Source organism: Salmo trutta, chromosome 12 (assembly GCF_901001165.1).
Source record: "Salmo trutta chromosome 12, fSalTru1.1, whole genome shotgun sequence".
Lineage (NCBI taxonomy): Eukaryota > Metazoa > Chordata > Actinopteri > Salmoniformes > Salmonidae > Salmo > Salmo trutta.
This window is the reverse complement of record NC_042968.1, coordinates 7,889,952-7,917,907: the sequence shown is the minus strand read 5'-3', so window position 1 is coordinate 7,917,907 and position 27,956 is coordinate 7,889,952. Positions and strand designations below refer to the sequence as shown.

At 41.6% G+C, this 27,956-nt stretch overlaps 1 protein-coding gene across 1 annotated transcript in view; it reads right to left on the bottom strand.

Moving 5' to 3' along the window:
- The window catches only part of LOC115202853 (CD151 antigen), a 49,478-nt gene that overhangs the window by 15,446 nt on the left and 6,076 nt on the right, over positions 1–27,956 (bottom strand). The window contains exons 2-3 of the mRNA XM_029766930.1: positions 23,069–23,159; positions 13,004–13,195 (exon numbers count right to left, since the gene is read on the bottom strand). Coding sequence (XP_029622790.1) covers positions 13,004–13,195; positions 23,069–23,158 — 282 coding nt within the window. The 5' untranslated portion in view covers position 23,159. The remainder of the gene's footprint in view (positions 1–13,003; positions 13,196–23,068; positions 23,160–27,956) is intronic.

Here is a 27,956-nt window from a genome sequence, read left to right as displayed (position 1 = left end):
TATGTTCGTTTACGCTCGTTAGTATTTAGCTAACAGCGTCTATGTGATTTCGCTATTAGTTTGTGTTAATTCTGTTAGCATCCTGGTAATAGAGGCACAATGGACTTTTCTTGCATTATTTGAGCCCCCTTGTGTGTTATGCCGGTAATAACATAAATCCCGGGATGAGAAAAGGACAGTATGACGATATGAAAATCTCCATACCGCCCAAGCCCAATGAGCAGTAGCGTATTTCCCAAATATTCTAGCCTATAATTGTGACTTTCAAAAATAACAATGAAAGTCTATAGCCTAGGCTATTATCAATAAAAGCTTTATGATAGGACAAACTAAATTATTTGTAGAAAAAAAATAAGGAAAGTGCTGCTAGGGTACACAATAATAGGTCTTCGTAGATAGAAGGTGCTTTTTGGTAAAAGGGGTCAATTTGTCAACAAAAAGAAAGGAGAATCAAGGCACTTCATATAATGAATTAAAATATCTTTACTTGTATGGCATGTTCAATGGAACAAAGATTTAAAAACTCCAGCGCGGTTCGGCTGCATGGCCGAACATACGATGAAACAAAGTCTTCTTTCGAACAAAGCATTTTCCACCCCTGATTGAGGGAGGGAGTGGTCACAGAACAGCCAAAATTCATTACACAACACCTAGTAAACAACACTATACATTCAAAAGTGAAAAAATACATTATCAAAATGCACATCAAGGTCAGAAGCATTAGAACCACTGGAAAAAATAAGTAGTTCTAGCCTTGAATAGAAGAAGTGGGCCAAATAGTCAGAATTGGCGAGCCATACATTTCATACACTGAACATAAATAAAACGCAATGTAAAGTGTAGGTCCCATGTTTCAAATAAAAGATCCCAGAAATGTGGTTCTCTTTTCTTATTGAAAACAATATTTAAAATATATATATATTTTATGAGGCAAATAAAGCAATTATTATCCAGTTCTGAAGACGGTAGACCAGTCATATATATACTGTAGATATGGGTCTGCGGTAGATTGCTTCCATCCAGCCCACATCACTACGGTAACACAGCCCATTCCTCATCAGACGGTCACTGCTCCATCACAGTGTGCCACACTCCTCCACCAGAAAGCAACATTAGAAAAGATGTGCCTGCACTTAGCTTCTGCCCAGGCTTTCAACAACATTCTCTTTCGTCCAGTTGCATTCGATTTCCTCACTGTAGCCCTATGTTAATTTTAGCAGTATTTTTTCATACTTATAAATATATAATTTGGGGAGGTTGGCCAATAGGGGGCGATAGCATCGTATATCAATGTTTTTTTGGTACATAATCATGATAGGAAAAGACTGATATTGGCCAACTCTAACACGCACACAGAGAGAGACACACACACACACACACCTGTGATATACATGGAGTTTGACAGAACGCCGATATAGCTGTTGAGGCAAACATCGGAGGTAGTTCACACAGATTCGACAGCAGTCTTCTCGCCTCTCGTTGCCAGGGTTAAGTTACACACACACCTCTTCTCCTTCCTCACCGTCTCTCCCCTCCCTCCCTCCTGACAAGTTAATTCCTTCAGCATGATTCATCGGCCTAATCTTAACTCCTTGGGATGCACTCTGCATTCCAACACATACACACACACACACTTGCACACAAAAGCCACAGCATACGTTTGGGATCAAAAGTGGACATACAGCAAAGGCCCATCTAGAACAGGAGCAGATAACACAATAGTTTGAGAAGCCTTACCCAATGTGAATGAATAATACTGGATTAGGGCGTTTCAACTACTCCTCCCTTGTCCCTTCACTAAGGAATAGAATGCACAAAAGGTCAGGGTAAGGACTGAATAGAGATCCTATTATTACTAAATAACTAAACACATTGAGGTTTTAGTATTGGTTTCCTCAAAAGTCCATGTTCAATTTGATATGGAAAACAGATTGTCCTATGTGAATACCTACATATCACTTGAATTCAAATTTTGGCATGCAGGTCATCGCATGCCAAAACCATACACAACATACAGGCTCTGTTTCCCTAGTGTCATGTCTCTGACTGATTAAATTATACGACATGCTATTTTATCAAATCGATTACCTAACATTTGATTGATTACGTGATTGAATTAAACCATGCAACAATTAACTCGTTAATAACCTGGGGCACCACGGAAGCATTAGTTTATATAAAGCGGCTATCTCCCGAATCCACTCTTGAAGATCTTTTATATCAATAGCAGTCAATTATTAATCGTCACCTTATTCAGTCTCATCTGAACGTCGTAAAATTCTTGGTTATCTTCACGAACCCTGTCTAATGAGTTGAATCAGCAATTCAAAAATTGGCTTAATTATTTATTTACTAACTACCTAAATAAATCACACAGAATTACATATACACAGGATGGATCATACATCGATTACTAATCATGTCATAAAATAAAAAGTCCCTAGCGGATGGAACCGATATGAAGGCTGGTTACACAAAGAAAGGGGGTTGGGTTTGAATGAAAGAGCGGGAAGACTTGAGGTACAAATGAGTTTGGGTCTCTATCGGACCTTGAAAAGCTATGCTGACGTAAATACAGAATCTTATGCATTCTAATAGTCGCCCATGCGGAAAAGGAAAATGCAATATATATATATATATATATATATACACACACTGAGCTGCGCTTCGATAGATGGGTCGAAGATGGAAGACTGGTTTGCCCAGCAGAGATCGCCCCCAGAATCTGTCTGGTCGTAGTGTTGTATGGCGGATACGTTGTACCCTGTCTTCTCAGGAGATTGTCTGTCCTTTCCTAGACCACGTACGTTTACAGCTGCAGCTGATAACTTCTAGGATGTATCAATTCTTCTTTAGTGAATAAGAGTTCAAAGTTCATACCATTTTGCCATACTCAGCTAGTGCTGTATTCTGGCTGGTCTAGTCGAAATTCATCCTTCCAGCGTGGTGATCGTCACCTCCACAATGGAATTAGCCCTTTTAAACGTATGGACACCAGTCCTCACGTCGTCGGGAACTAAGGTTTGACTTCCGTCAACGGCTTTTGTAGTGGGGGAGAGAAGGGCGTGTTTCATAGTTCTCAACCAATGTCTGTTCACTTGGGCATGGCCACTGAGTGAGCATAGTTTACTTTATGAAACCAATTCTCTCATTTAGAAGCTAAAATCACATTTAATCTTTTCACAAATAGTTTCATATTTAAAACATTTAAATTGCAAAATAATTCCATGTGAATCTGATAACTAGAATGTTACAATGATACAATTTATGTCGTCCTATCATCAGATATGTCCAAGACACCAACTGATCTGACATATTTTTTAAGTACCAACGGACTCTTTCAACTGGTTGGATTACAGAAATATTGTACCTTTCCCCATCCCCAAGAGTCCATTCTGTAGAGTGGAGAGAAAAGGGGGAAAGGTATTTATGGGGGTCATAAACCTCCCCCAACAGGGCAACGTCATAACACTAGTTCTGTTCCTCACCAACCAATAAAATTATTTGGCAACATGTTGTCAGCAGGCATTGGTGTAGACGTAATTTGCACCATGTTTAAATAAATAAAAAAAAGTCTACAGGGTATTCTTCTCATTCTGAGACAAGGGCACCTTACCAACTATTACTTTAGAGTAATCAATGTGAATGTTAGCCATGGCCACCACAGGCTAATTAATGAAAGTGTTATTGTAAATTACAGTCATTCATATTGAATTACTTCAAAGGTGAGGAAAAGAAGAACAAATGTCATTTGGGTGCACTACCCCTTTAAGTTCAGCTCTGTCTATGACAGCCTTGCGGGCTCTGGTCAGTGAGAGTATGAGGTCAGTTTCTCCATTCACTGCCTCTGGGGTTTTCTGACTCAGCCGTGGTATAAATTGTGTCTGTTTGGAAGGGAAACAGGTTCCCTCCACTCTCTGTGCCACCTCCCTTTCAATTCTGCCCCAGAACAATGAACTGTGCTCATACCAAACCCCTCCCTCTCCTTCTGTGAGCACTCTCTCTATCCTTCTGTGCTCTCCTTCTGCGAGCTCGAGCTCCTTCTGTGCTCTCCTTCTGCGAGCTCGAGCTCCTTCTGTGCTCTCCTTCTGCGAGCTCGAGCTCCTTCTGTGCTCTCCTTCTGCGAGCTCGAGCTCCTTCTGTGCTCTCCTTCTGCGAGCTCGAGCTCCTTCTGTGCTCTCCTTCTGCGAGCTCGAGCTCTCTTTCTGTGCTCTCCTTCTGCGAGCTCTCTTTCTGTGCTCTCCTTCTGCGAGCTCTCTTTCTGTGCTCTCCTACTGCGAGCTCTCTTTCTGTGCTCTCCTACTGCGAGCTCTCTTTCTGTGCTCTCCTACTGCGAGCTCTCTTTCTGTGCTCTCCTTCTGCGAGCTCTCTTTCTGTGCTCTCCTTCTGCGAGCTCTCTTTCTGTGCTCTCCTTCTGCGAGCTCTCTTTCTGTGCTCTCCTTCTGCGAGCTCTCTTTCTGTGCTCTCCTTCTGCGAGAGCTCTCTTTCTGTGCTCTCCTTCTGCGAGAGCTCTCTTTCTGTGCTCTCCTTCTGCGAGCTCTCTCTGTGCTCTCCTTCTGCGAGCTCTCTCTGTGCTCTCCTTCTGCGAGCTCTCTCTGTGCTCTCCTTCTGCGAGCTCTCTCTGTGCTCTCCTTCTGCGAGCTCTCTCTGTGCTCTCCTTCTGCGAGCTCTCTCTGTGCTCTCCTTCTGCGAGCTCTCTCTCTCTCTCTCTCTCTCTCTCTCTCTCTCTCGCTCTCCTTCTGCGAGCTCGCTCTCCTTCTGCAAGTTCTCTCTCCTTCTGCAAGTTCTCTCTCCTTCTGTGCTCTCCTTCTGCAAGCTCTCTCTAGGCATAGGCTAAGATGCAATAGATAGTATAGAATACAGTATAAACACTACAGTTCAAAAGTTTGGGGTCACTTAGAAATGTCCTTGTTTTTGAAAGAAAAGCAAATTTTTTGTCCATTAAAATAACATCAAATTGATCAGAAGGCCAGCATCCCGGAGTCGCCTCTTCACTGTTGACGTCTATTTTGTATCTGTGACATAGTAGAGATATTCTTCCAATTTGTATTCTCTTTTGAGCAATTTAGTTTATTCTGTGTTTTTGTAAAAATTATCAAATTTGTCAAATAAAAGGTGGTCAAATTGGTTCTTGTTGTTATTTAATTGTGTGTTCTAGGGAGCCGAGTTTTTCTTGCATACTTTTTTGGTTTAAAGTAAAGTCTTCTGATGGAATTATTCCATAGAGACTTTCAAAGTGATCTTTCCAAATGTTGCCATTTTGAATAGCTAGGTCATTTCTCTGTTTTCCATTTTCACCATTCCATTTCTCCCAGAACTGGTTTCCATCAATGGAGTCTTCAAACCTCTTTCTGACTGTTTTCAAAATTCTTAAGTTTTTTACATCTTAGGTTTTATTTGTATTCTTTCAATGTGTCACAATATTGTTGCCGAACGTCTCTATCTTGTAGCTGGTGATGTTTTCTATTTGACAAAGATCTAAATAAATAGATGCACTAACGCCTTTCCATTTTTGTTCACTACCTGGTCAGGGCTATTTCATTACTAGGGATGGGAATTGGGTATAAGGAGGAATGTCCAAATATACAGTATGTCTATTACACTCAGGGTTTACACATTCAGGTTCAGAACCTGTTCTAGCATTAAACTCCCCAGACAAAAGCACATTTCCCTCAGCTTTAAAACTGGTTGGTCTCTCTTTGGTGAATATCATCAGGGGGAAGCACACACCACAACTGTATATAAATAATTGTCACTAAGGATTGTTCTTTTGTTGAGTTAACCAAATGTGGGTGTCACCCTTTTTGATTTGGCTCCGTGAAAGGTCCTGTTTACTCCATATGATAATTCCTCCCGAGTCCGTGCCCCGTTTGATGTTTTTAAGTTTTAATGATGGAAGTAGAACTTCCCTATAGCCTGAAGGACATTGAGTATCTATAATCACCACGAAATTATTCTAGAAGTACATTTACATTTTACATTTACGTCATTTAGCAGACGCTCTTATCCAGAGTGACTTACAGTAGTGAATGCATACATTTCATGCATTTTTTTTGTTTTGTTTTTGTACTGGCCCCCCGTGGGAATCGAACCCACAACCCTGGCGTTGCACACACCATGATGGCGTTGCAAACACCATGCTCTACCAACTGAGCCACAGGGAATTAGCCACCCTTTGCCTTGACAGTTTTGCACTCTTGGAAATTTCTCAACCAGCTTCACCTGGAATGCATTTCAATTAACATGTGTGCCTTGTTAAAGTAAATTTGTGGAATTTCATTCCTCAACACATTTGAGCCAATCAGCTGTGATGTGACAAGGTAGGGGTGTCCAGAAAATAGCCCTATTTGGTAAAAGACCAAGTCCATATTATGGCAAGAACAGCTCAAATAAGCAAAGAGAAACAACAGTCCAACGTTACTTTAAGACATGGTCAGTCAATATGGAAGATTTCAAAAACTTTGAAAGTTTCTTCAAGTGCAGTCGCAAAAATCATCAAGCGCTATGACGAAACGGCTCTCATGAGGACCGCCACAGGAAAGGAAGACCCAGAGTTACCTCTGCTGCAGAGTGTGACGACCCTCCCGCTCGGTCTGTCGTAGTCTCTCCTTGCTCTTGTTTTCCTTATTAGGATGTCGGTGGGCGGAGCCGGGAGGGTCGTCACAAGAGGATATGTTAATTAGAGTTACCAGCTTAAGAAATTGCAGCCCAAATAAATGCTTCAGAGATCAAGTAACAGACACATCTCAAGATCAATTGTTCAGAGACTGCGTGAATCAGGCCTTCATGGTCAAATTGCTGCAAATAAACCACTACTAAAGGACACCAATAAGAAGAGACTTGCTTGGGCCAAGAAACACGAGAAATGAATATTAGACCGTTGGAAATCTGTCCTTATGAGATTTTCGATTCCAACCGCCGTGTCTTTGAGATGCCGAGTAGGTGAACGGATGATTTCCGCAGGTGTGGTTCCCATCGTGAAGCATCGAGGTGGTGGTGTGATGGTGCTTTGCTGCACTTAGTGGAACCATCATTTGTTTTTCAACAGGACAATGACCCAACACACCTCCAGGCTATGTAAGGGCTATTTGACCAAGGAGGAGAGTGATGGAGTGCTGCATCAGATGACCTGGCCTCCACAATCCCCCAACCTCAACCCAATTAGGATTGTTTGCGATGAGTTGGACTGCCGAGTGAAGGAAAAGCAGCCAACAAGTGCTCTGCATATGTGGAAAATTCAAGACTGTTGGAAAAGCATTCCAGCTGACGTTAATGGAGAGAATATGACAAAGGTGTGCAAAGCTGTCATCAAGGCAAAGGGTGGCTACTTTGAAGAATCCAAAATATTTTTTGATTTGTTAAACACTTTTTTGGTTACTACATGATTCCATATGTGTTATTAATAGTTTTGATGTCTTCACTAATATTCTACAATGAAGAAATTAGTAAAAATAAATAACCATTGAATGAGTAGGTGTGTCCAAACGTTTTACTGGTACTGTAAGTATTCAGACCCTTCACTCAGTATTTTGTTGAAACACCTTTGGCAGTGAATAAAGCCTCAAGTCTTCTTGGGTGTGATGCTACAAGCTTTGCACACCTGTATTTGGGGAGTTTCTCACATTCTTCTCTGCAGATCCTCTCAAGCTCTGTCAGGTTGGATGGGGAGCGTCATTGCACAGCTATTTTCAGGACTCTTCAGAGATGTTAGATCGAGTTCAAGTCCGAGCTCTGGCTGGGACACTCAAGGACAGTCAGAGACCTGTCCCAAAGCCACTCTGGCGTTGTCTTCTGTGTGTGTGTGTGTGTGTGTGTGCTTAGAGTCGTTGTCCTGTTGGAAGGTGAACCTTCGCCCCAGTCTGAGGTCCTGAGTGCTCTGGAGCAGGTTTTCATCAAGGATCTCTCTGTACTTTGCTCCGTTCATCTTTCCCTCGATCCCGACTAGTCTCCCAGTCCCTGCCGCTGAAAAACATCCCCAAAGCATGATGCTGCCACCACCATGATTCACCGTAGGGATGGTGCCAGGTTTACTCCAGACGAGACACTTGGCATTTAGGCCAAAGAGTTCAATCTTGGTTTCAGCAGACCAGAGAATCTTGCTTCTCATAGAGTCTTTAGGTGCCTTTTGGCAAACTTCAAGCGGGCTGTTATGTGGCTTTTACTGAGGAGTGGCTTCCGTCTGGCCATTCTACCATAAACACCTGATTGGTGGAGTCCTGCAGAGATGGTTGTCCCATCTCCACAGAGGAACTCTGGAGCTCTGTGAGAGTGACTATTGGGTTCTTGGTCACCTCCCTGACCAAGGCCCTTCTCCCCCGATTGCTCAGTTTAGCCAGGCGGCCAATACTAGGAAGAGTCTTGGTGGTTCCAAACTTCTTCCATTTAAGAATGATGGAGGCCACTGTGTTCTTGGGGACCTTCAATGCTGCAGAAATGTTTTTGTACCCTTCCCCAGATCTGTGCCTCGACACAATCCTGTCTCGGAGCTCTATGGACAATTCCTTCAACCTCATGGCTTGGTTTTTGCTCTGACATGCACTGTCAACTGTGGGACCTTATATAGACAGGTGAGTACCTTCCAAATCATGTCCAATCAATTGAATGTACCACAGGTGGACTCCAATCAAGTTGTAGAAACATCTCAAGGATGATCAATGGGAACAGGATGCACCTGAGCTCAATTTCGAGTCTCAAAGCAAAGGGTCTGAATATTTATGTAAAGTATGTTTTTTATTTTTAATACATTTGCAAAAAAAAATCTTTAAACCTGTTTACTCTGTCATTATGGGGTGTTGTGTGTAGATTGCTGTAGATTTTTATTTATTTAATCCATTTTAGAATAAGGCTGTAACGTAACAAAATTTGGAAAAAGTTAAGGGGTCTGAATACTTTCCAAAGGCACTGTATATCTATATATTATTTGGTTAGAGTAAAGTCCATAAGAAAATAATACACAAGGAAAATAATACACAAGCAAATATATACCAGGACAATCCAAATGTGTGTGTGAGAAACCCCCCAAAAAACTACAGAATCTTTGTGTGTGTGTGTGTGTGTGTGTGTGTGTGTGTGTGTGTGTGTGTGTGTGTGTGTGTGTGTGTATGTATGTATGTATGTATGTATGTATGTATGTATGTATATATATATATATATATAATAAAAGTTAAAAAAAGGTCTGTGTGTGGAATAATAATAATAAAAAAGGTTGTGGTGTGTGTGTGTGTGTGTGAAATACATAAAAACAATAATAAAACAAAAAGGGTTGTGTGTGGGGGGGAGGTATATGTGTGTTTTCCAGCAGTTGATGTTTCAGAGGATATATTAAGTATGATATGTCTCTTGTATTAAGTGTGTGGTTGATGCACCCCCACAATACTTAGACTAAGCTCACCAACCATGCCCAACGCAAGAGTAAATGTGCTGTGTGTGTTTCAACAAAGAGCATTCTTCGGTAGCAGGAAAGAAAAATGATATAAATAGTCAACAATAAAATTATAACATATGTGACAAGTGTTGACTATATCTACATGTCATTTTAGCTTATAGAATGAATGTTTTCTGATAAGGTCCAATACATTGGCTTTTGCCTATTCTAGGAGTTTGCACATAAGCTTCAGCAGTTGACGCACCTCTCCGATGGCTGAAGGGTCGATATGTCGCTTACCGGCGTTATCCACTATCATTTCTTATGACCGACAACAACTCGAACACCAGATGGGAAGTTACTAACCTCAATTCAGGCTTCAACTTCGACTCATCTGCCCTGGGCTCTTTGTGTACCTACGACCCAATCTTCAGGCTAGCCAAGACGAAACGCAGGAGAGAGGGCGTCCTGATGAAACTAAGTCCAAGGGAAAACCGGTCAACACTTCCTTCCCTTCTATTGGCCAATAAGTCACTTGGTAATAAAATGGATGACCTCCGATAGCAGAGGGGGAGGAGGAGTATGTATTTTCATAAACAACATATGTTGTTCAGTCTTGACCCATTGTTCACCTGTCTTGGAATACCTGATGGTCAAATCACAATCCTTCTAAATCCCGAGAAAGTTTTCATCTGTTATCGTGACTGCTGTATACACAGTATTCCACCTCAGGACAACAACAAGGTGGCACTTAAACTGTCTGAGGCTATAAACAAACAGGAAACCGTGCACCCAGAGGCAGCTTTTTTGTTACCATTGATTTTAATTCCTCATCACTAAGACAGATGATGCCCAACTTCTGTCAACACTTCTCTTTCGCCACTAGGGGTGATATAGTCCTAGACCATTGTTACTCAACCCACAAGCAAGCATACAAGGCCCTCCCTCGTCCCCCCTTCAGCAAATCAGATCATGACTCTATACTCCTGCTTACTGTTTGCAAACAGAAGCTCAAACAGGAAGTACTCGTGATGCGCTCCGTAGAGAAATGGTCCACCGAAGCGGAGGCTATGATGCAGGACTGCTTTGCTATCGCTGACTGGAACATATTCTGGGACTCCACCAATAGCATCAACGAGCTAACCACCTCGGTCACCGGCTTCATTAGGAAATGCATCGCCGACGTTGTCCCCACAGTGAAGGTCCGATAGTTCCCCAATCAAAAGCCCTCGATTAACAAAGGGCTAAGTGCTAAGCTAAAGGACAGAGCTACCGACAGTTGTGGGATGCGATAGATCCCAAATTAATACAACCACAAGCACCCAAAAAAAATATATGCAATGTGGCTGACGCAACAGATCTGAACTTTTAGCTTGAAATGTTTATAAACTATTTCTTTACATTGCAATGCGCACATGGTAGTAGGCTATAAGTGCAAATGTTTTATTAGCGCAAAACACCATTATCAAAAGTGACCGCAAATGCAATTATGCATGTAATACTTATTAAAAAGCGCATTTTAATGGTGAAAATGATCTTCCCCAAACTTCAAACTCACTCACTGCTTACATATGCCAGTTAGGCAAAACACCCCTTGTGAAGCAGATTAATGTGCTTAATTTTAAGAAGTTATTTGGCCACTTTAGTTGTGATACAAACCTTATTAAAACAGAGGCCTATGGGCTAGGCTACATGAGGTGTGTGACTATGATTAGAAAAAGTTGCAAAAAAGGCATTATTTCTTATGCTGGGCATCATTCACAAGTGATAATATATAATTCACAAGTGATAGGCTAATATTGTCACCCATCAGACTATTCTTGATTTAATCGTGTCTTTACATATACAATTTGTTTTGATTTAGAATGGACCATTATCATGCACCTGTATCAAAACAGGGGCTGCGGGAAAAAAATACATGTCTTCTATGCAGTTAAATAGCGAATGGAGGACGGTTTTCCCCCTGGTTTATTTCATGCCAGCCAGGTAGGCTATAGTCCTCTTGTAAATATATGTGCTTAATATTAGGAAAGTTGAAAAATAAATATTGTAGTCCTAGCCTATAGAAAGCGGATCCTCCTCTTTTTACGAGAGGCCATCACTCTGTTTTCTCCCACAATTGCATAGCCTATTGAAATGTTGCGCAACCTGAGCTTATGGACTCTCATGAAGTGTTTGATTCGATTTTCGAGGACATTTGCATTGATGTCAGAGTGATTAGAAGGACAAGAGTGCTGAGTACTAGGCAGTTAGCAAGTTTGGTAGGCTACTAATGACCATCAGCAGCATCAGAGCTTGGAGAAGCCTAATTACCATAATTAAACGATCCCGTGGTATTTGACTGCCTTCATGACGACCGGTGTGGCGGTAATACGGTCACCAAAACAGTCCTAGTAACAACACTTCTGCCATGCTGACCCTCAACATGGGCCTGTCCTGGGGTGTGTGCTTAGCCCCCTCCTGTACTCCCTGTTTACCCACGACTGTGTGGCCACGCACAACTCCAACATCAAGTTTGCTGATGACACGGTGGTGGTATGCCTGATCACCATGAGACAGCCTGCAAGGAGGTCAGTGACCTCTCTGTCAACGTCAGCAAGACCAAGGGGCTGATCATGGACTACAGGTAACAGTGGGGGTGTACACCCCCATCCACAGGGCTGCAGTGGAGAGGGTCAAGAGCTTCAAGTTCCTCTGTGTCCACATCACTGAGGACCTAACATGGTCTACTCACACCAGCACAGTTGTAGAGAAGGCAAAGCACTGCCTCTTCTCCCTCAGGAGGCTGACATGATTTGAAATGGCCCCTCAGATCCTCAGGAACTTTTACAGCTGCACCATCGACAGCATCCTCAAGACTGGTTGTAACACCGTCTGGATTGGCAACTGCACCGCCCTCGACCGGAAGGCCCAACAGAGGGTGATGCGAACGACGCAGCACATCACTGGGGGTGATCTCCCAGTCATCCAGGACGCACATGCCAGGTGAAATATGAAAAAGGCCTGAAAAATTGCCAAAGACTCCAGCCACTTGAGACTGTTCTCCATGCTCCCGTCCGGCAGGCGGTATCACTGCATCAAGGCACAGACCAACAGATTTTATCCCCTGGCCACAAGACTTAAATGGCTAACAACTACTGCTCTCCCTCTCCCACAGCCTATCCCCACTTACTATGACCATCCACAGGTCTCTACCCATTTAGACACACACACGTTCACTGTCACTCACATACTCACACACTCATTACTGATGCTTTTCAGACCTGTTTCTATGTATATCCTACTACCAGACACTTATGTATAAACCTACCTCAACCACCCCAGTCTCCCTGCACATTGAATAAGGTACTGGCTCTGACATGTATATACTTGCATTCTTGAGTTTCTTACGTGTTTATTATATTTTTGATTATTATCTAAACCATTATCACTACATTTTTGAGAAAGAGCTCTCAAGGTAAGAATTTTACACCTGTTGTATCCTGTGCATGCGGCAAATAAACTTTTATGTGTTACGGTGTGGAGGGTTGGAAGTTTGCGTCCAGGTTGGGACAGAATTTCCACTTGTCACACGTGTGTGTGTGTGTGTAAATGTGTGTGCATGCAAATGTCTGTGCATATTTGAGGGTCAAGACTCACCACTCTCAGCAGCCTCCTCTGCTCCTTGAAGGTGGCGCAGCAGCCCAGCACTCCCGTCACCATGACGATGGCCCCGGCTAGGATCAGGATGTAGGCGGAGGCGGCGTAGGTCGCGGAGGAGAGCAGGCTGATGTAGTCGCTCTTCTCCACCAGCGTCCAGATGCCCACCGCCATCACTACGCCCCCTGCCAGCTGGGAGGACAAAGATATCACGTTGTAGAACTGCATAAGTGTTGCTCTCCACTTTCTGGAAGACTGAGTTATGAAATCAATGTAATCAAAATTCTGGCGTTTGATTGTCTCCAGATTATATCTTCAAACTAAGGGCAACCATGGCATCCCTGACAGAGTGGGAGAAGTGTCCATCCATGTATACAGTTAAGATAGTACACTTTAACTTGAAATGAAAACGACTATTACCTAGCTAGCTAAAGTTAGCTGGCTGGCTCGCTAGCTAAAGTTACATGTATGATCTGTGTAGTTATATTATTCGTATCTCAGAGCCATTTGTATTGCTAGTTACAGACTAATGTTAGCTAGCTAACATTGAACCTGGTTGGTTAGCTACCTGCAGATTCATGCAGGGTACTAACGTTATGAGTTGGGATTATGGTTCATGTCTAAATAAAAGACGCCACTATGCAAGTAACCATTTTAATACAAATAGAATGTTCATGATGTCACTGTGACAACTGCCGATAGACGTGGCTGGTAAATTCGCTCTAGCTATCTACTCTGGATTACAGAGCACTCTCTTCTGAGTGCCAGAGCGCAGAATAACTGACAAATTTACGAACGATCAACATCCATTGAATATGGCCAGTGTCGGTAAACGTTGGCCAAAAAAGCGTAATTAAATTGTTGCCAGCAGCAGTTGCAGTCACCAACGCTCTGGATAACAAAAAAACAGCCTAACAAGCTCTGCTAGGGTGAGTAAAATGGTCAGAGTGAGCTGTTCTCTCATTTGTGTCTGGAAGTAGCTAGCAAACTAGCCAACATCAGCCAGTTAGCTTGGGTGCTTGACTGCTGTCGTTAGGTCAGAATGCTTGGATCAATTCTAGTCCTGGGCCAGATGTGAATACTTAAAGAGATGTGTGGGACTAAAGCTTTAGAGGGTGTGAACGATGGTGAATGGGTGTAGACAAAGAAGTGCTCTCCAATAGGTGTACCTAAACATTCAAGGGCCATTTTTGCAAATGTGAGAAATACATTTGCTGAAAGATCTAAAATCCTGTTTTTGCTTAGTCATTATGGGGTATTGTATGTAGATTGATGAGGGAATTTAAAAAATTTTTTTTTTTTAAATAAGCCTGTAATATAACAAAAAGTGGAAAAAGGGGTTGGAATACATTCCGAATGCACTGTATGCTAGAATGGAGGTTTAAAAAACGACAGCTGCATTTGTAATAGAATTATTAGAATATTGTTTAATACCGTTTATGCATCGAATAGCTATGATGAGTACTCATCTGTGTCTGTGGGACTGAGTTGGGCCTCTGGGGCTTGAGCTGATAGTTGACTTGGTGTTAAAAACCTAAAGTCCGCATTCCATAGACAAGATGTGGTGGGTGGAACTGCGATAGAGATAACCTGGAGGAGAAGAACAAAACCCTCATTGTTCCTAATCATCCTGGTACCTGGGCTGGGGGTAAAACAACACGAAGTGCAGATAACCACGAGATGAACCCAGTGGCTTATGACCAGCCATTATTAAGCATTTTTAGTGTCAGATAAATAATAACCAGGATTCCTCTGGAAGGTTAAGCTCTCGCCAACACACACTTCAGAGTGTGCGGGCGACCAGCTTCATTATTGCAATAATCAAATCGATGATAAAAAAAAATGTATTGTTTGAATAATTGTCCAAGTGTCTCTCAGTATACATGAATTTCCACAACAATATATAGTACTAGTCAAATGTTTGACACCAACTCATTCCAGGGGTTTCTTTATTTTTACTATTTTCTACATTGTAGAATAATAGTGAAGACATCAAAACTGTGAAATAACACATATGGAATCATGTAGAAAGCAGTGTTAAATCAAAATATACTTTATATTTGAGATTCTTCAAAGTAGCTAGCCTTTGCCTTGGCATTCTCTTAACCAGCTTCATGAGGTAGTCACCTAGAATGCATTTCAATTAACAGGTGTGCCTTGTTAAAAGTTAATTTGTGGAATTTCTTTCCTTCTTAATGCATTTGAGCCAATCAGTTGTGTTGTGACAAGGTAGCGGTGGTATACAGAAAATGTCTGTATTTGGTATAAGACCAAGTCCATATTATGGCAAGAACAGCTCAAATAAGCAAAGGGAAATGACAGTCCATCATTACTTTAAGACATGAAGGTCAGTCAACGCAGAAATGTCAAGAACATCGACATTTTCTTTCAGGGTTCAGTCACAAAAATCATCAAACGCTATAATGAAACTGGCTCTCATGAGGACCGCCATAGGAAAAGAAGACCCAGAGTTATAGTGGCAAGAAAAAGTATGTGTACCCTTTGGAAATACCTGGACTTCTGCATACATTTGATCTGATCTTCATCTAAGTGACAACAATAGACAAACACAGTCTGCTTAAACTAATACACACAATTATACATTTTCATGTCTTTATTGTACACACCGTGTAAACATTCACAGTGCAGGGTGGAAAAATTATGTGAACCCTTGGATTTAATAACTGGTTGACCCTCCTTTGGCAGCAATAACCTCAACCAAACATTTTCTGTAGTTGAGGATCAGACCTGCACAGCGGTCAGGATGAACTGTTTCAGTTCAGCAATATTCTTGGGATGTCTGGTGTGAACTGCCCTCGAGGTCGTGCCACAGCATCTCAATCGGGTTGAGGTCAGGACTATGACTGGGCCACTCCAGAAGGCGTATTTTCATCTGTTGAAGCCATTCAGTTGTTGATTTTCTCTTGTGTTTTGGGTCGTTGTCCTGTTGCATCACCCAACTTCTGTTGAGATTCAATTGGCGGACAGATAGCCTAACATTCTCCTGCAAAATATCTTGATAAACTTGGAAATTCATTTTTCCGGCGATGATAGCAAGCTGTCCAGGCCCGAGGCAGCAAAGAAGCCCCAAACCATGATGCTCCCTCCTCCATAGTTCACAGTTGGGATGAGGTTTTGATGTTGGTGTGCGTGCCGTTTTTTCTCCACACATAGTGTTGTGTGTTCCTTCCAAACAACTCAACTGTAGATTCATCTGTCCACAGAATATTTTGCCAGTAGCGCTGTGGAACATCTAGGTGCACTTATGCAAACTTCAGACGTGCAGCAATGTTTTTTTTGGACAGCAGTGGCTTCTTCTGTGGTGTCCTCCCATGAAAACCATTCTTGTTTAGTGTTTTACGTATCGAAAACTCGTCAACAGAGTTGTTAGCCTGTTCAGAGATTTCTGTAAGTCTTCAGCTGACACTCTAGGATTCTTATTAACCTCATTGAGCATTCTGAGCTGTGCTCTTGTAGTTATCTTTGCAGGACAGCCACTCCTAGGGAGAGTAGCAAGAGTGCTGAACTTTCTCCATTTATAGACAATTTGTCTTACCATGGACTGATGAACATCAAGGCTTTTAGAGATACTTTCGTAACCCATGCCAGCTTTATGCAAGGCAACAATTCTTAATCTTAGGTCTTCTGAGATCTCTTTAGTTCGAGGCATGGTTCACATCAGGCAATGCCTCTTCTGAATAGCAAATTCAAATTTTGTGAGTGTTTTTTATAGGGCAGGGCAGCTCTAACCAACATCTCCAATCTCACCTCATTGATTGGACTCCAGGTTAGCTGACACCTGACTCCAATTAGCTTTTGGTCATTAGCCTAGGGGTTCACATACTTTTTCCAACCTACACTGTGAATGTTTAAATGATGTAGTCAATATAGACAAGAAAAATACCATAATTTGTGTGTTATTAGTTTAAGCACACTATGTTGGTCTATTGTTGTGACTTAGATGAAGATCAGATCAAATTTGATGTCCAATGTATGCAGAAATCCAGGTAATTCCAAAGGGTTCACATACTTTTTCTTGCCGCTGTAGCAACATGGTCTAGGAAAAGGCGGCAAATCAACAGCGACCACTATCCATTGCGGGAGAAAGTGCATTTGTTATAAAAAAATATATTATTTGTATTAGTGTTGCACCATTGTTCTTATGTAATATAACCATATACATGTCTCAGACTGATGAACAATGCCATCCCCACGACCTTCACAATGGAACAGTCCACTACTGCTTGACTAAAGAAATCTCGGTCGACCAATAGCCTATTGACCAAACAATCGACCAGCCGACTAAATGGGATGAACCCTATAAACAATATGTAAAAACCAGCTCCTCCCTTAACATAGCTCGATCATCTCGAAAACCCAAGGCAGATAGCTTGCTACAGCCCACCACCTACAGTGGCAAACAAATTAACCACTGCCACCTTCAACCCTTATAGCCATTCATCCTTGTGCAGTATTAAATTCTGTGGAATAGTTCCCATGAGTGTTAACTAAGATGCCAGTATTTGGTGTGTATTCTTTAAAACGCAACATAATCATTTCCTCTAGAAGTGTAGGCCTATATCAACTTAGAAAATACATCCTCATCCACAGTTTGAATATTACGACAAGCGGTTAAAATCGACTATATAATGTACATTTACACTTGTACACTTGTACTGTGCAGTCAGCAGATGTTGCAGCACTGCGCCAGAAAACGTGTCCCTGTGCCAACTCAATCACTTACACAGCTACTGATCTCTTTGTAATGCAGGGTCATTCATTCACTAAGAAGGGAGCAGAGGAGATGGATGGCAATACACTCGATGTCAATGACTTTCAGTCTGTGAAACATACACAAACACACGCGCAGTCAGTCACGCTGATGTTTAGATACTGTACACTGTAAGACTGTTCCCGACCCCCCTCCTCCCACTGCCCTTCCAGATTCTGCCATTAAGCTCCTGAATTTGCCCGGTATAATAGGCTACACCAGCAGTCGGCAACTTTTCCATTTCGAGTGCCAAGTCATCGTACAATTTCTAGTTATCGGAGTGCAAGTTCAGATTTTTTATATTTTTTGACCTTTATTTAACTAGGCAAGTCATTCTTACTTACAATGACGACCTACCGGGGAACAGTGGGTTAACTGCCTTGTTCAGGGGCAGAATGACAGATTTTTACCTTGTCAGCTTGGTAATTCGATCCAGCAACCTTTCGGTTACTGGCCCAACGCTCTAACCACTAGGCTACCTGCTGCCCCATTTTCATTGAACACTTTCATTTATTTTAGAATAAAGTCTTCATATCTCAAAATCAATTTCATGTGGTTAATCAAAATCCTATCTAAATGAAAACGATGAAAATCTTAAAAAATCTTTAAGCTTTATTTAACTAGGCAAGACAGTTAAGAACAAATTCTAATTTTACAATGACGGCCTATCCAAGCCAAACCCTCCCCTAACCCGGACGACGCTGGGCCAATTGTGCCACCCTATGGGACTCCCAATCACGGCCGGTTGTGATACAGCCCGGGATCGAACTAGGGTCTGTAGTGACGCCTCTAGCACTGAGATGCAGTGCCTTAGACTGCTGCGCCACTCGGGAGCAAATTGTCAATATGTAAAAATAGCCTACATAAAGCCAACAAATAGAACATTGCAGCCTGCAGGTAGATAATATCCCAATAATAAAATATTCTATAAATCACATTGGCTATGCATGGCCTGTCTTCAAGGAACTTGAAACATAGTATAAAATATTCTGGGCCCTCAAAGAGTTTCCTGCACCAGTGAGTTCCAGACAGAAAGACACAGCAGTAGACTATTTGCGCAAGGGATAAGAAGCAATCAGCTAGTCCTATTTTATGGTTTCCAACTGTTCAGAGCATGACATTTCTTTCCGCGTTCATGCTGAGTGGTTATCGAAAAGGAGAGAGCTGGAAAGATTGTTCAAATAGGCTACATTGAGGATCTACGGTCATTCGCAATGGATGTAAAGACAGACTTTGTATACTTGCTGTTTGAGGCCCTATTTGGTAAAAGACCAAGTCCATATTATGGCAAAAACAGCTCAAATAAGCAAAGAGAAATGACAGTCCATCATTACTTTAAGACACGAAGGTCAGTCAATGCAGAAAATGTCTAAGTTTCTTGAAGTGCAGTCGCAAAAACCATCAAGCTCTATGATGAAACTGGCTCTCATGAGGACCGCCACAGGAACGGAAGACCCAGAGTTACCTCTGCTGCAGAGTTCAAGTAACAGACACATCTCAACAACTGTTCAGAAGAGACAGAGCGAATCAGGCCTTCATGGTCAAACTGCTGCAAAGAGACCACTACTAAAGGACACCAATAAGAAGAAGAGACTTGCTTAGGCCAAGAAACACGAGCAATCTTGAGATTTTAGATTTTTGGTTCCAACCGCCGTGTCTTTGTGAGAAGCAGAGTAGGTGAACGGATGATCTCCGCATTTGTGGTTCCCACCATGAAGCATGGAGGCGGTGGTGTGATTGTGCTTTGCTGGTAACACTTAGTGATTTATTTAGAATTCAAGGCACACTTAACCAGCATGGCTACCACAGCATTCTGCAGTGATACGCCATCCCATCTGGTTTGCACTTAGTGGGACTATCATTTGTTTTTCAACAGGACAATGACCCAACACACCTCCAGGCTGTGTAAGGGCTATTTGACCAAGGAGAGTGCATCAGATGACCTGGCCTCCACAATCACCCGACCTCAACCCAATTGAGATGGTTTGGGATAAGTTGGACCGCAGAGTGAATGAAAAGCAGCCAACAATAATTTTTTGGGTTACTACATAATTCCATCTGTGTTATTTCATATAATAATAGTGAAGACATCAAACTAAAATAGTAAAAATAAAGAAAAACCCTTGAATGAGCTGTCCAAACTTTTGACACACACACACACACACACACACACACACACACACACACACACACACAATAATGGGCATCTGTCCTGACTCCCTAAATTCCTAATCTAGCCCTCATATCATCATGGCCACCTAATCATCCCCAGCTTCCAACTGGCTCATTCTTCCCCAGGGTGACCAACAATAACAAGCTACACACGTGAAGTCTGTAGGCTACCGGTACATTTTTTAAAATTATTATTACTTTTTAAATGGAGCACACTTACAAAAACTGTCACAAAACAGTTGTTTTACAGATACAGTATAGATTTTACTGAGTTACAAATCATAAGGAAATTAGTCAATTGAAATCAATTCATTAGGCCCTAATCTATTGATTTCACATGACTGGGCATGTGAAATCACATGAGCATACCTGCACGCACGCACGCACACACCAACGACTGTATATAGGAATAGTCAAAGTCATCAATCACGTGACAATTCATTCCTACGTGAAGTCTCAATTGCACATTTGAAGTAGGGTTAAGATGTCGTCTCATAGATACATAACGTGCGGTTTGAGCTACTCCAGTAAGTGACGTTGCAGGCTAGCTCAGTGCTGCCCCCTCTCATTGAGTATCTCAAGTTGAAGGCCGACTGGGGTACTGCAGGCTGCCATTGGAAACTAAATTATCCTTATAACTTCTTCAGTGTGCGATTTTAAAATAAAATCTGTTCAAGGACATACACCTGATGTAATAGAAGCAATTATTGCTACCATGATTGTCTTAAATTATTTTTAATTATGTACACAAAGATTGCCATTTTCTCATTCACTATTATGGGGGATCCTGTTTTCTGTAAACAATGCCTGCAATACCACGGTCGGCCTAGAACTTTGTGGCTTAAATGAGGGGGGGCAGTTGTTCTCTCCTGGCACACACACATGCACTGGAAGTAAAGGTAATTTTAGACAAGCATAAACACATGCTTAATAAGATAGTGTCTTGGACACACAGTGCTTAATATCAATACCATTTGAAGATTAAAGAGGAACTGAACCACCAAAAATTATTCTCCGGTTGAAAACTGCCTAAATATAAATATTTACTGTGCCTTCAGAAAGCATTCATACACATTGACTTATCCCACATTGAGTTGTGTTACAGCCTGAATTCAAAATTGATTACATGTATTCTTTTCTGAACCATCTACACAAAATAACTCAGAATGACAAAGTGAGGACATGTTTTTAGAAATCTTTGCAAATTTATTGAAAGTGAAATACTGAAATCTCTCATTTAAATAAGTATTCATACCCGAGTCAATACATATTAGAATCACCTCTGGCAGCGATTACAGCTGTGAGTCTTTCTGGGTACTCGCTAAGAGCTTTCCACACCTGGATTGAACAATATTATCACATTATTCTTTTTTTTTGTGGTTTAAGTCCTGCTGAAAGGTGAATTTGTCTCCCAGTGTCTGTTGGATAGGAGACAACCAGGTTTCCTTAAGAATTTTCCCTGTGTTTAGCTCTATGCCGTTTCTCTTTATCCCCCAAAAAACTCCCTGGGCCTTGCCGATGACAAGCATGAACATAACATGATGCAGCCAACACCCTGCTTGAAAACATGAAGGGTGGTCCTCAGTGATGTGTTGTGTGGAATTTGCGCCAAACGTAACACTTTGTATTCAGGACAAAGTACATTTCTTAGCCACATTTTTTTTTGCAGTTTTACTTCAGTGCCTCGCAAATAGGATGCATGTTATTATGTACAGGCTTACTTATTTTCAAGCTGTCATTTAGGATGTTATTGTGGAGTAACTACAATGTTGTTGATCTATCCTCAGTTTTCTCCCATCACAGTGATGGGTTCTGTCAGAATATGGTATTGTTAAGACATCAGGGATCCTATGGGAAGGAGAATGGCAACAGTCTGGTACAAGTCAACAGGACAGCTGTGTTGGGGAGTAGTGAGGAACTTGGTCAGGTCAGATGAAGTGAGGAAGAACAGATATCACTAAAGTTCTGTCAAGCAACAGAGGTGTATTGCTGTTCAGATGTGTAAGGGGAGACAGCATAGGAGAACGGGTTAAATACCAGCACTTGTGTGAATATGTCTTGGTCTGAGCTTTTCATAGTTGTCCGTGAGTTTTTTTACTCTTTTTAATTAGAACCTAACAGCCACTAAAACGCAGTAACTGTTTTAAAGTCACCATTGGCCTCATGGTGAAATCCCTGAGCGGTTTCCTTCCTCTCTGACAACTGAGTTAGGAAGGACGCCTGTATCTATCAAGTAACCGGGTGAACTGACACACCATCCAAAGCGTAATTAATAACTTCAACATGCTCAAAGAGATATTCAATGCCTGCTTTTTATATTTTTACCCATCTACCAATAGGTGTCCTTTTTTGCGGGTCATTGGAAAACCTCCCTGGTCTTTGTTTGAAATTGACTGCTTGACTGATGGACCTTACAGATAATTGTATGTGTGGGATACAGAGATGGGGACGTTATTCACAAGTAATGTTAAACACTATAATTGCACACAGAGTGAGTCCATGCAACTTATTATGTGACATGTTAAGCACATTTTTATTTCTTAACTTATTTAGGCATGCCATAACAATGGGGTTGAATACTTGACTCAAGACATTACAGCTTTTCATTTTTAATATATTTGTAAAAATGTCCAATATCATAATTCCACTTTGACATTATGGCGTATTGGGTGTCGGCCAGCGACACAATCTCGATTGAATCCATTTTAAATTCAGGCTGTAACAACAACTAAAATCAAGGAGTGTGAATACTGTGTGAAGATATATTAGATATATTAAATAAGATTTTACAGAGGAAATACAGTAGCTGCTGCCAACTTAAATATCGCCCCGACATAATGTTATCTTGACACTGACAACATTATAAAGGAAGAGAATCATAACTGTAGTAGAATTTGAGATTTCCCGGTGGAATCTCAATTTCCCAGTGGATTCCCCCCAGTGTGGCTGACTAGCTGTTCAGTCTAGCGGGCTGGGGAGCACAGTTGTGTGATAGGAAACGTGGGATGGAATACCTGGTGGTGTTGTGTTGGTCTGTGGACACCGGAAAGATACAAAAGACCATATTTCTCAGAGGGGTTGTCTTCCCAGCATGAAAGTCACATGCAGGCAGACAGACTCACCCAGAAAAGGAAGTTGAATGTGAACAGGAGGTACTTCAGACAGACGGTCCCGCATGTTTCCTTCTTCTCGTCGTACTCTGTTGCCCCCATGCTGTAGGAGAAAGAGAGAGGTGGATTTGAAAATGTTCAAAACAGTTAACCTTATATCCGTTGTTGTTTCTTTTAGGGCCAGTTTCCCCAGACACAGAATAATCCTATTTTTGCTATCACAGATCGTTCTGGCAATTCTCAAATAAAAACTTTATTGGAGTATGGATGTTTAACATGCTTTTTACATTTGTATCACAAACCATTATTGAGAAAATCCCTTTTTTGACATACACAGGCCTCCTTTAAGGCCCTATGATCCGTGAACCATACATGGTAGGAACAACATCTTGGCGTCCTTATGTATACTCTAAAATATGAAGTATGTCTATATTATGAAATAAAACATGTCAAATTGATTTATTCAATATAAAAAGTATTATTATTAATAGCGCAAAAGTGACCTTTTTGATTTCGCTTATTTTTAGACAAGGTTTGGAGCAATATAGGGTATAAGAGTGCCTTTTAAGCCAACCAAAATCTATTTTTAAATATATACTGCCCTCGTGGGAAGTTGTGCCTTTACTTTCAATATTATTTAATAAGACATACAAATATTTGATAATAATATATGAAAAGTCAGCAATGGGCTTTAAACCCATGGGTGTTCCAAATAAGCCCACCTCTTAAATAATCTATTTGAATTCATTTTCAAATGTTCAAAACTTAAACTGACATTTCTTATGTACAATTAGATTATATTCTAAAGCTAAAATAAACTGATCAGTACTTTTATCATGAAAGTAGCACTCATAACAGGGTCCAATCGTATCCGCAGAGATCAATGTGGACTTAGGCTTTTGTTCTTGCCAACCAGTACACATCTGATTCAACTAATCATAGACTTAAATCAATAAATTATTAGTTGAATTGGGTGTTATTGCTTGGTAAAAATAAAAATAAATACTTTCTGGATAAGAGGCCATACACAAAGACCATAACACACACACACACACACACACACACACACACACACACACACTTTTCCCTCTCTACTGTTACAAAGGTAAAACCAGAATCACCCGGAAAAGTGCATGCGTTGTCATCCAATAGTCATCTTCTTGTCCCTCATTTGTTTGCATTTTTGTCCACCACTTGTAGGTCATCTATCCCTGATTTCCCTGAACCCTGATCTAATTATTCTCTCTCTGCATCAACTACTACCTATCCACTCCAAACGTCTTGGAGTACAGAAGTTTCTAATTGTTCCTAATCTTGGCAGATGGCTAGATGCATAATATGCATAACTGTAGTTTGTGTTTGAATCAACTTAAATCTTAACAAAAATACATGTATGCTTGTGTTCATTAAAATGTTAGGGATATCAACACACTATCCCAACGTTTCAATGCAAACTGGGCTTAAAGAGTAAGTTGACCCAAAAACACTTCTGGGCCCTTTATAACACTTGCCTGGACATTTGTCAGTAACGCTAACCAAGACAGTTTCTAGGTTTCTGTATTTTTAAAATGCGTTACAAACAATGTTTATTCATCAGAGAGGGACCATTGGTGTCTCTGCATTGAATTGCCAAATAAATTTGTTTAATGTAAAATGTAAAAAAAGACATACTTCGTTCTAGCACAAAAGGTCTTCCATATTGTGTGTAAGCCGTTGATAAGCTGCTTCGTGGTTCTAAGATTGATAATTACAAGAGGCGGGATGAAGGAGCGTATTACTATTGGACTTCAAGAAAGGAAGTCAAGACAACAGGACGTAAACAAAGTAACAAGTAGCTAGGCTAGTGGTTTCCAATCTCTGAAGTAAAGTAACAGGGGAATAGTAGTCGAGTCTGAGTCACTTTAGGGAAGTAAGTAAGCAGAATATCTGGCCAAAATGAGGTGCATTGTATCCAGGTGCAATAACGTCCAATTTCCACTCTTTTCCTGTCCGCGATAGAGCTTTGTGTCAGGCATAGCTGCAGTCCATCCGACATCTTGATTATGGTGGAGATACGAACTCTGAAGTGATCCACCAGCTGCAGTTGTCCGTGTGCAGTGATCACTTTAATCTTGGAACCGGGTTCTGTTCCAAACTGAGCCAATTGATCAGTTCAGTAATTGCCTAAATTCAACACGCCTAATCTTCTAGCTCAGTTCAATCAAAAACATGACTAGGGTTGCATACCTGTTCTAGATGGTAGCAGGGTTAAGAGGCTGTAGCTCAGGTGACTGAGGTCCTTGATGATCTTCTTGGCCTTCCTGTCACACCGGTGCCAGACAGGATGCTCTCAATGGCGCATCTGTAGAGGTTAGAGGCCAAGCAGAATTTCTTCAGCCTTCTGAGGCGTGAAGGGACCATTTCAGGTCATCAGATATGTCCATGCCAAGGAACTTGAAGATTTGACCCTCTCCAATGCGGCCCCGTCGATGGTGGGACTGCACTCTCTGCTGTCTCCTGTAGTCCACGATCAGCTCGTTTGTTTTGTTGACGTTGAGGGAGCGGTAATTTCCTTGGCACCACTCCGCGAGGGCTCTCACCTCCTCCCTGTAGGCTGTCTCTCGAAACAGGGAGTACAGGAAGGGGCTGAGCACACACCCGTGTGGCCCCAGTGTTGAGGATCAGCGAGGCGGAGGTGTTGTTGCCTACCTTTACCCCTTGGGGTCGGCCCGTCAGGAAGTCCAGGACCCAGTTGAACAGGGAGGGGTTCAGACCCAGGGCCCTAAGATTAGTGATGAAATTGTAGACCTCCACAAGTCTGGTTCATCCTTGGGAGCAATTTACAAATGCCTGAAGGTACCATCTGTGCAAACAATAGTACACAAGTATAAACACCATGGGACCACGCAGCCGTCATACCGCTCAGACAGAAAACGCATTCTGTCTCCTAGAGATGAAAGTACTTTGGTGCGAAAAGTGCAAATCAATCCCAGAAAAGCAGCAAAGGACCTTGTGAAGATGCTGGAGGAAACAGGTACAAAAGTATCTATATCCACAGTAAAACGAGTCCTATATCGACATAACCTGAAAGGCCGCTCAGCAAGGAAGAAGCCACTGCTCCAAAACCACCATAAAAAAAGCAAGACTACAGTTTGCAACTGCACATGGGGACAAAGATCGTACTTTTTGGAGAAATGTCCTCTGGTCTGATGAAACAAAAATAGAACTGTTTGGCCGTTTAGAGAAGAAAGGGAGAAGCTTGCAAGCCGAAGAACACCATCCCAACCGTGAAGCACAGGGGTGGCAGCATCATGTTGTGGGGGTGCTTTGCTGCAGGAGGGACTGGTGCACTTCACCAAATGGATGGCATCATGGGGTAGGAAAATTATGTGGATATATTGAAGCAACATCTTAAGACATCAGTCTGGAAGTTAAAGCTTGGTTTCAAATGTGTCTTCCAAATGGACAATGACCCCAAGCATACTTCCAAAGTTGTGGCAAAATGGCTTAAGGACAACAAAGTCAAGGTATTGGAGTGGCCATCACAAAGCCCTGACCTCAATCCTATAGAAAATGTGTGGGCAGAACTTAACCTCCTACATCTGCTCCAATATCCAATGATGGGCGTGGCGCGAAATACAAATTCCTCTAAAATCCGAAAAATCCCATTTTCCAAACATATGACTATTTTACAGCTATTTAAAGACAAGACTCTCGTTAATCTAACCACACTGTCCGATTTCAAAAAGGCTTTACAACGAAAGCAAAACATTAGATTATGTCAGCAGAGTACCCAGCCAGAAATAATCAGACACCCATTTTTCAAGCTAGCATATAATGTCACAAAAACCCAGAAGACAGCTAAATGCAGCACTAACCTTTGATGATCTTCATCAGATGACACACCTAGGACATTATGTTATACAATACATGCATGTTTTGTTCAATCAAGTTCATATTTATATCAAAAAACAGCTTACATTAGCATGTGACGTTCAGAACTAGCATACCCCGCAAACTTCCGGGAAATTTACTAACAATTTACTAAATTACTCACGATAAACGTTCACAAAAAGCATAACAATTATTTTAAGAATTATAGATACAGAACTCCTCTATGCACTCGATATGTCCGATTTTAAAATAGCTTTTCGGATGAAGCACATTTTGCAATATTCTAAGTACATAGCCCAGCCATCACGGGCTAGCTATTTAGACACCCGGCAAGTTTAGCCTTCACCAAAATCAGATTTACTATAAGAAAAATGGTCTTACCTTTCCTGTTCTTCGTCAGAATGCACTCCCAGGACTTCTACTTCAATAACAAATGTTGGTTTGGTCCCAAATAATCCATAGTTATGTTCCAACAGCGACGTTTTGTTCGTGCGTTCTAGACACTATCCGAAATGGTAAATAAGGGTCGTGCGCATGGCGCATTTCGTGACAAAAAAATTCTAAATATTCCATTACCGTACTTCGAAGCATGTCAACCGCTGTTTAAAATCAATTTTTATGCAATTTATCTCGTAACAAAGCGATAATATTCCGACCGGGAATCTCCGTTTCGGTAAACAGAGGGAAAAACAGAAAGGCGGGGGCGGCCAGTGCTCGAGCCTAAGCCTTTTGTCTGCTGATAGACCACTTAGCAAAAGCGTTCGTGTGTTTCAGCCAGGGCTTTGAATTACGTCATTCAGGCTTTTCCCGGGCTCTGAGAGCCCATTGGAGCCGTAGGAAGTGTCACGTAACAGCAGAGATCCTTTGTAATGAATAGAGATGACAAAGAAGGGCAAGAAATGGTCAGACAGGGTACTTCCTGTACAGAATCTTCTCACGTTTGGCCTGCCAAATGAGTTCTGTTATACTCACAGACACCATTCAAACAGTTTTAGAAACTTTGGAGTGTTTTCTATCCAAAGCTAAT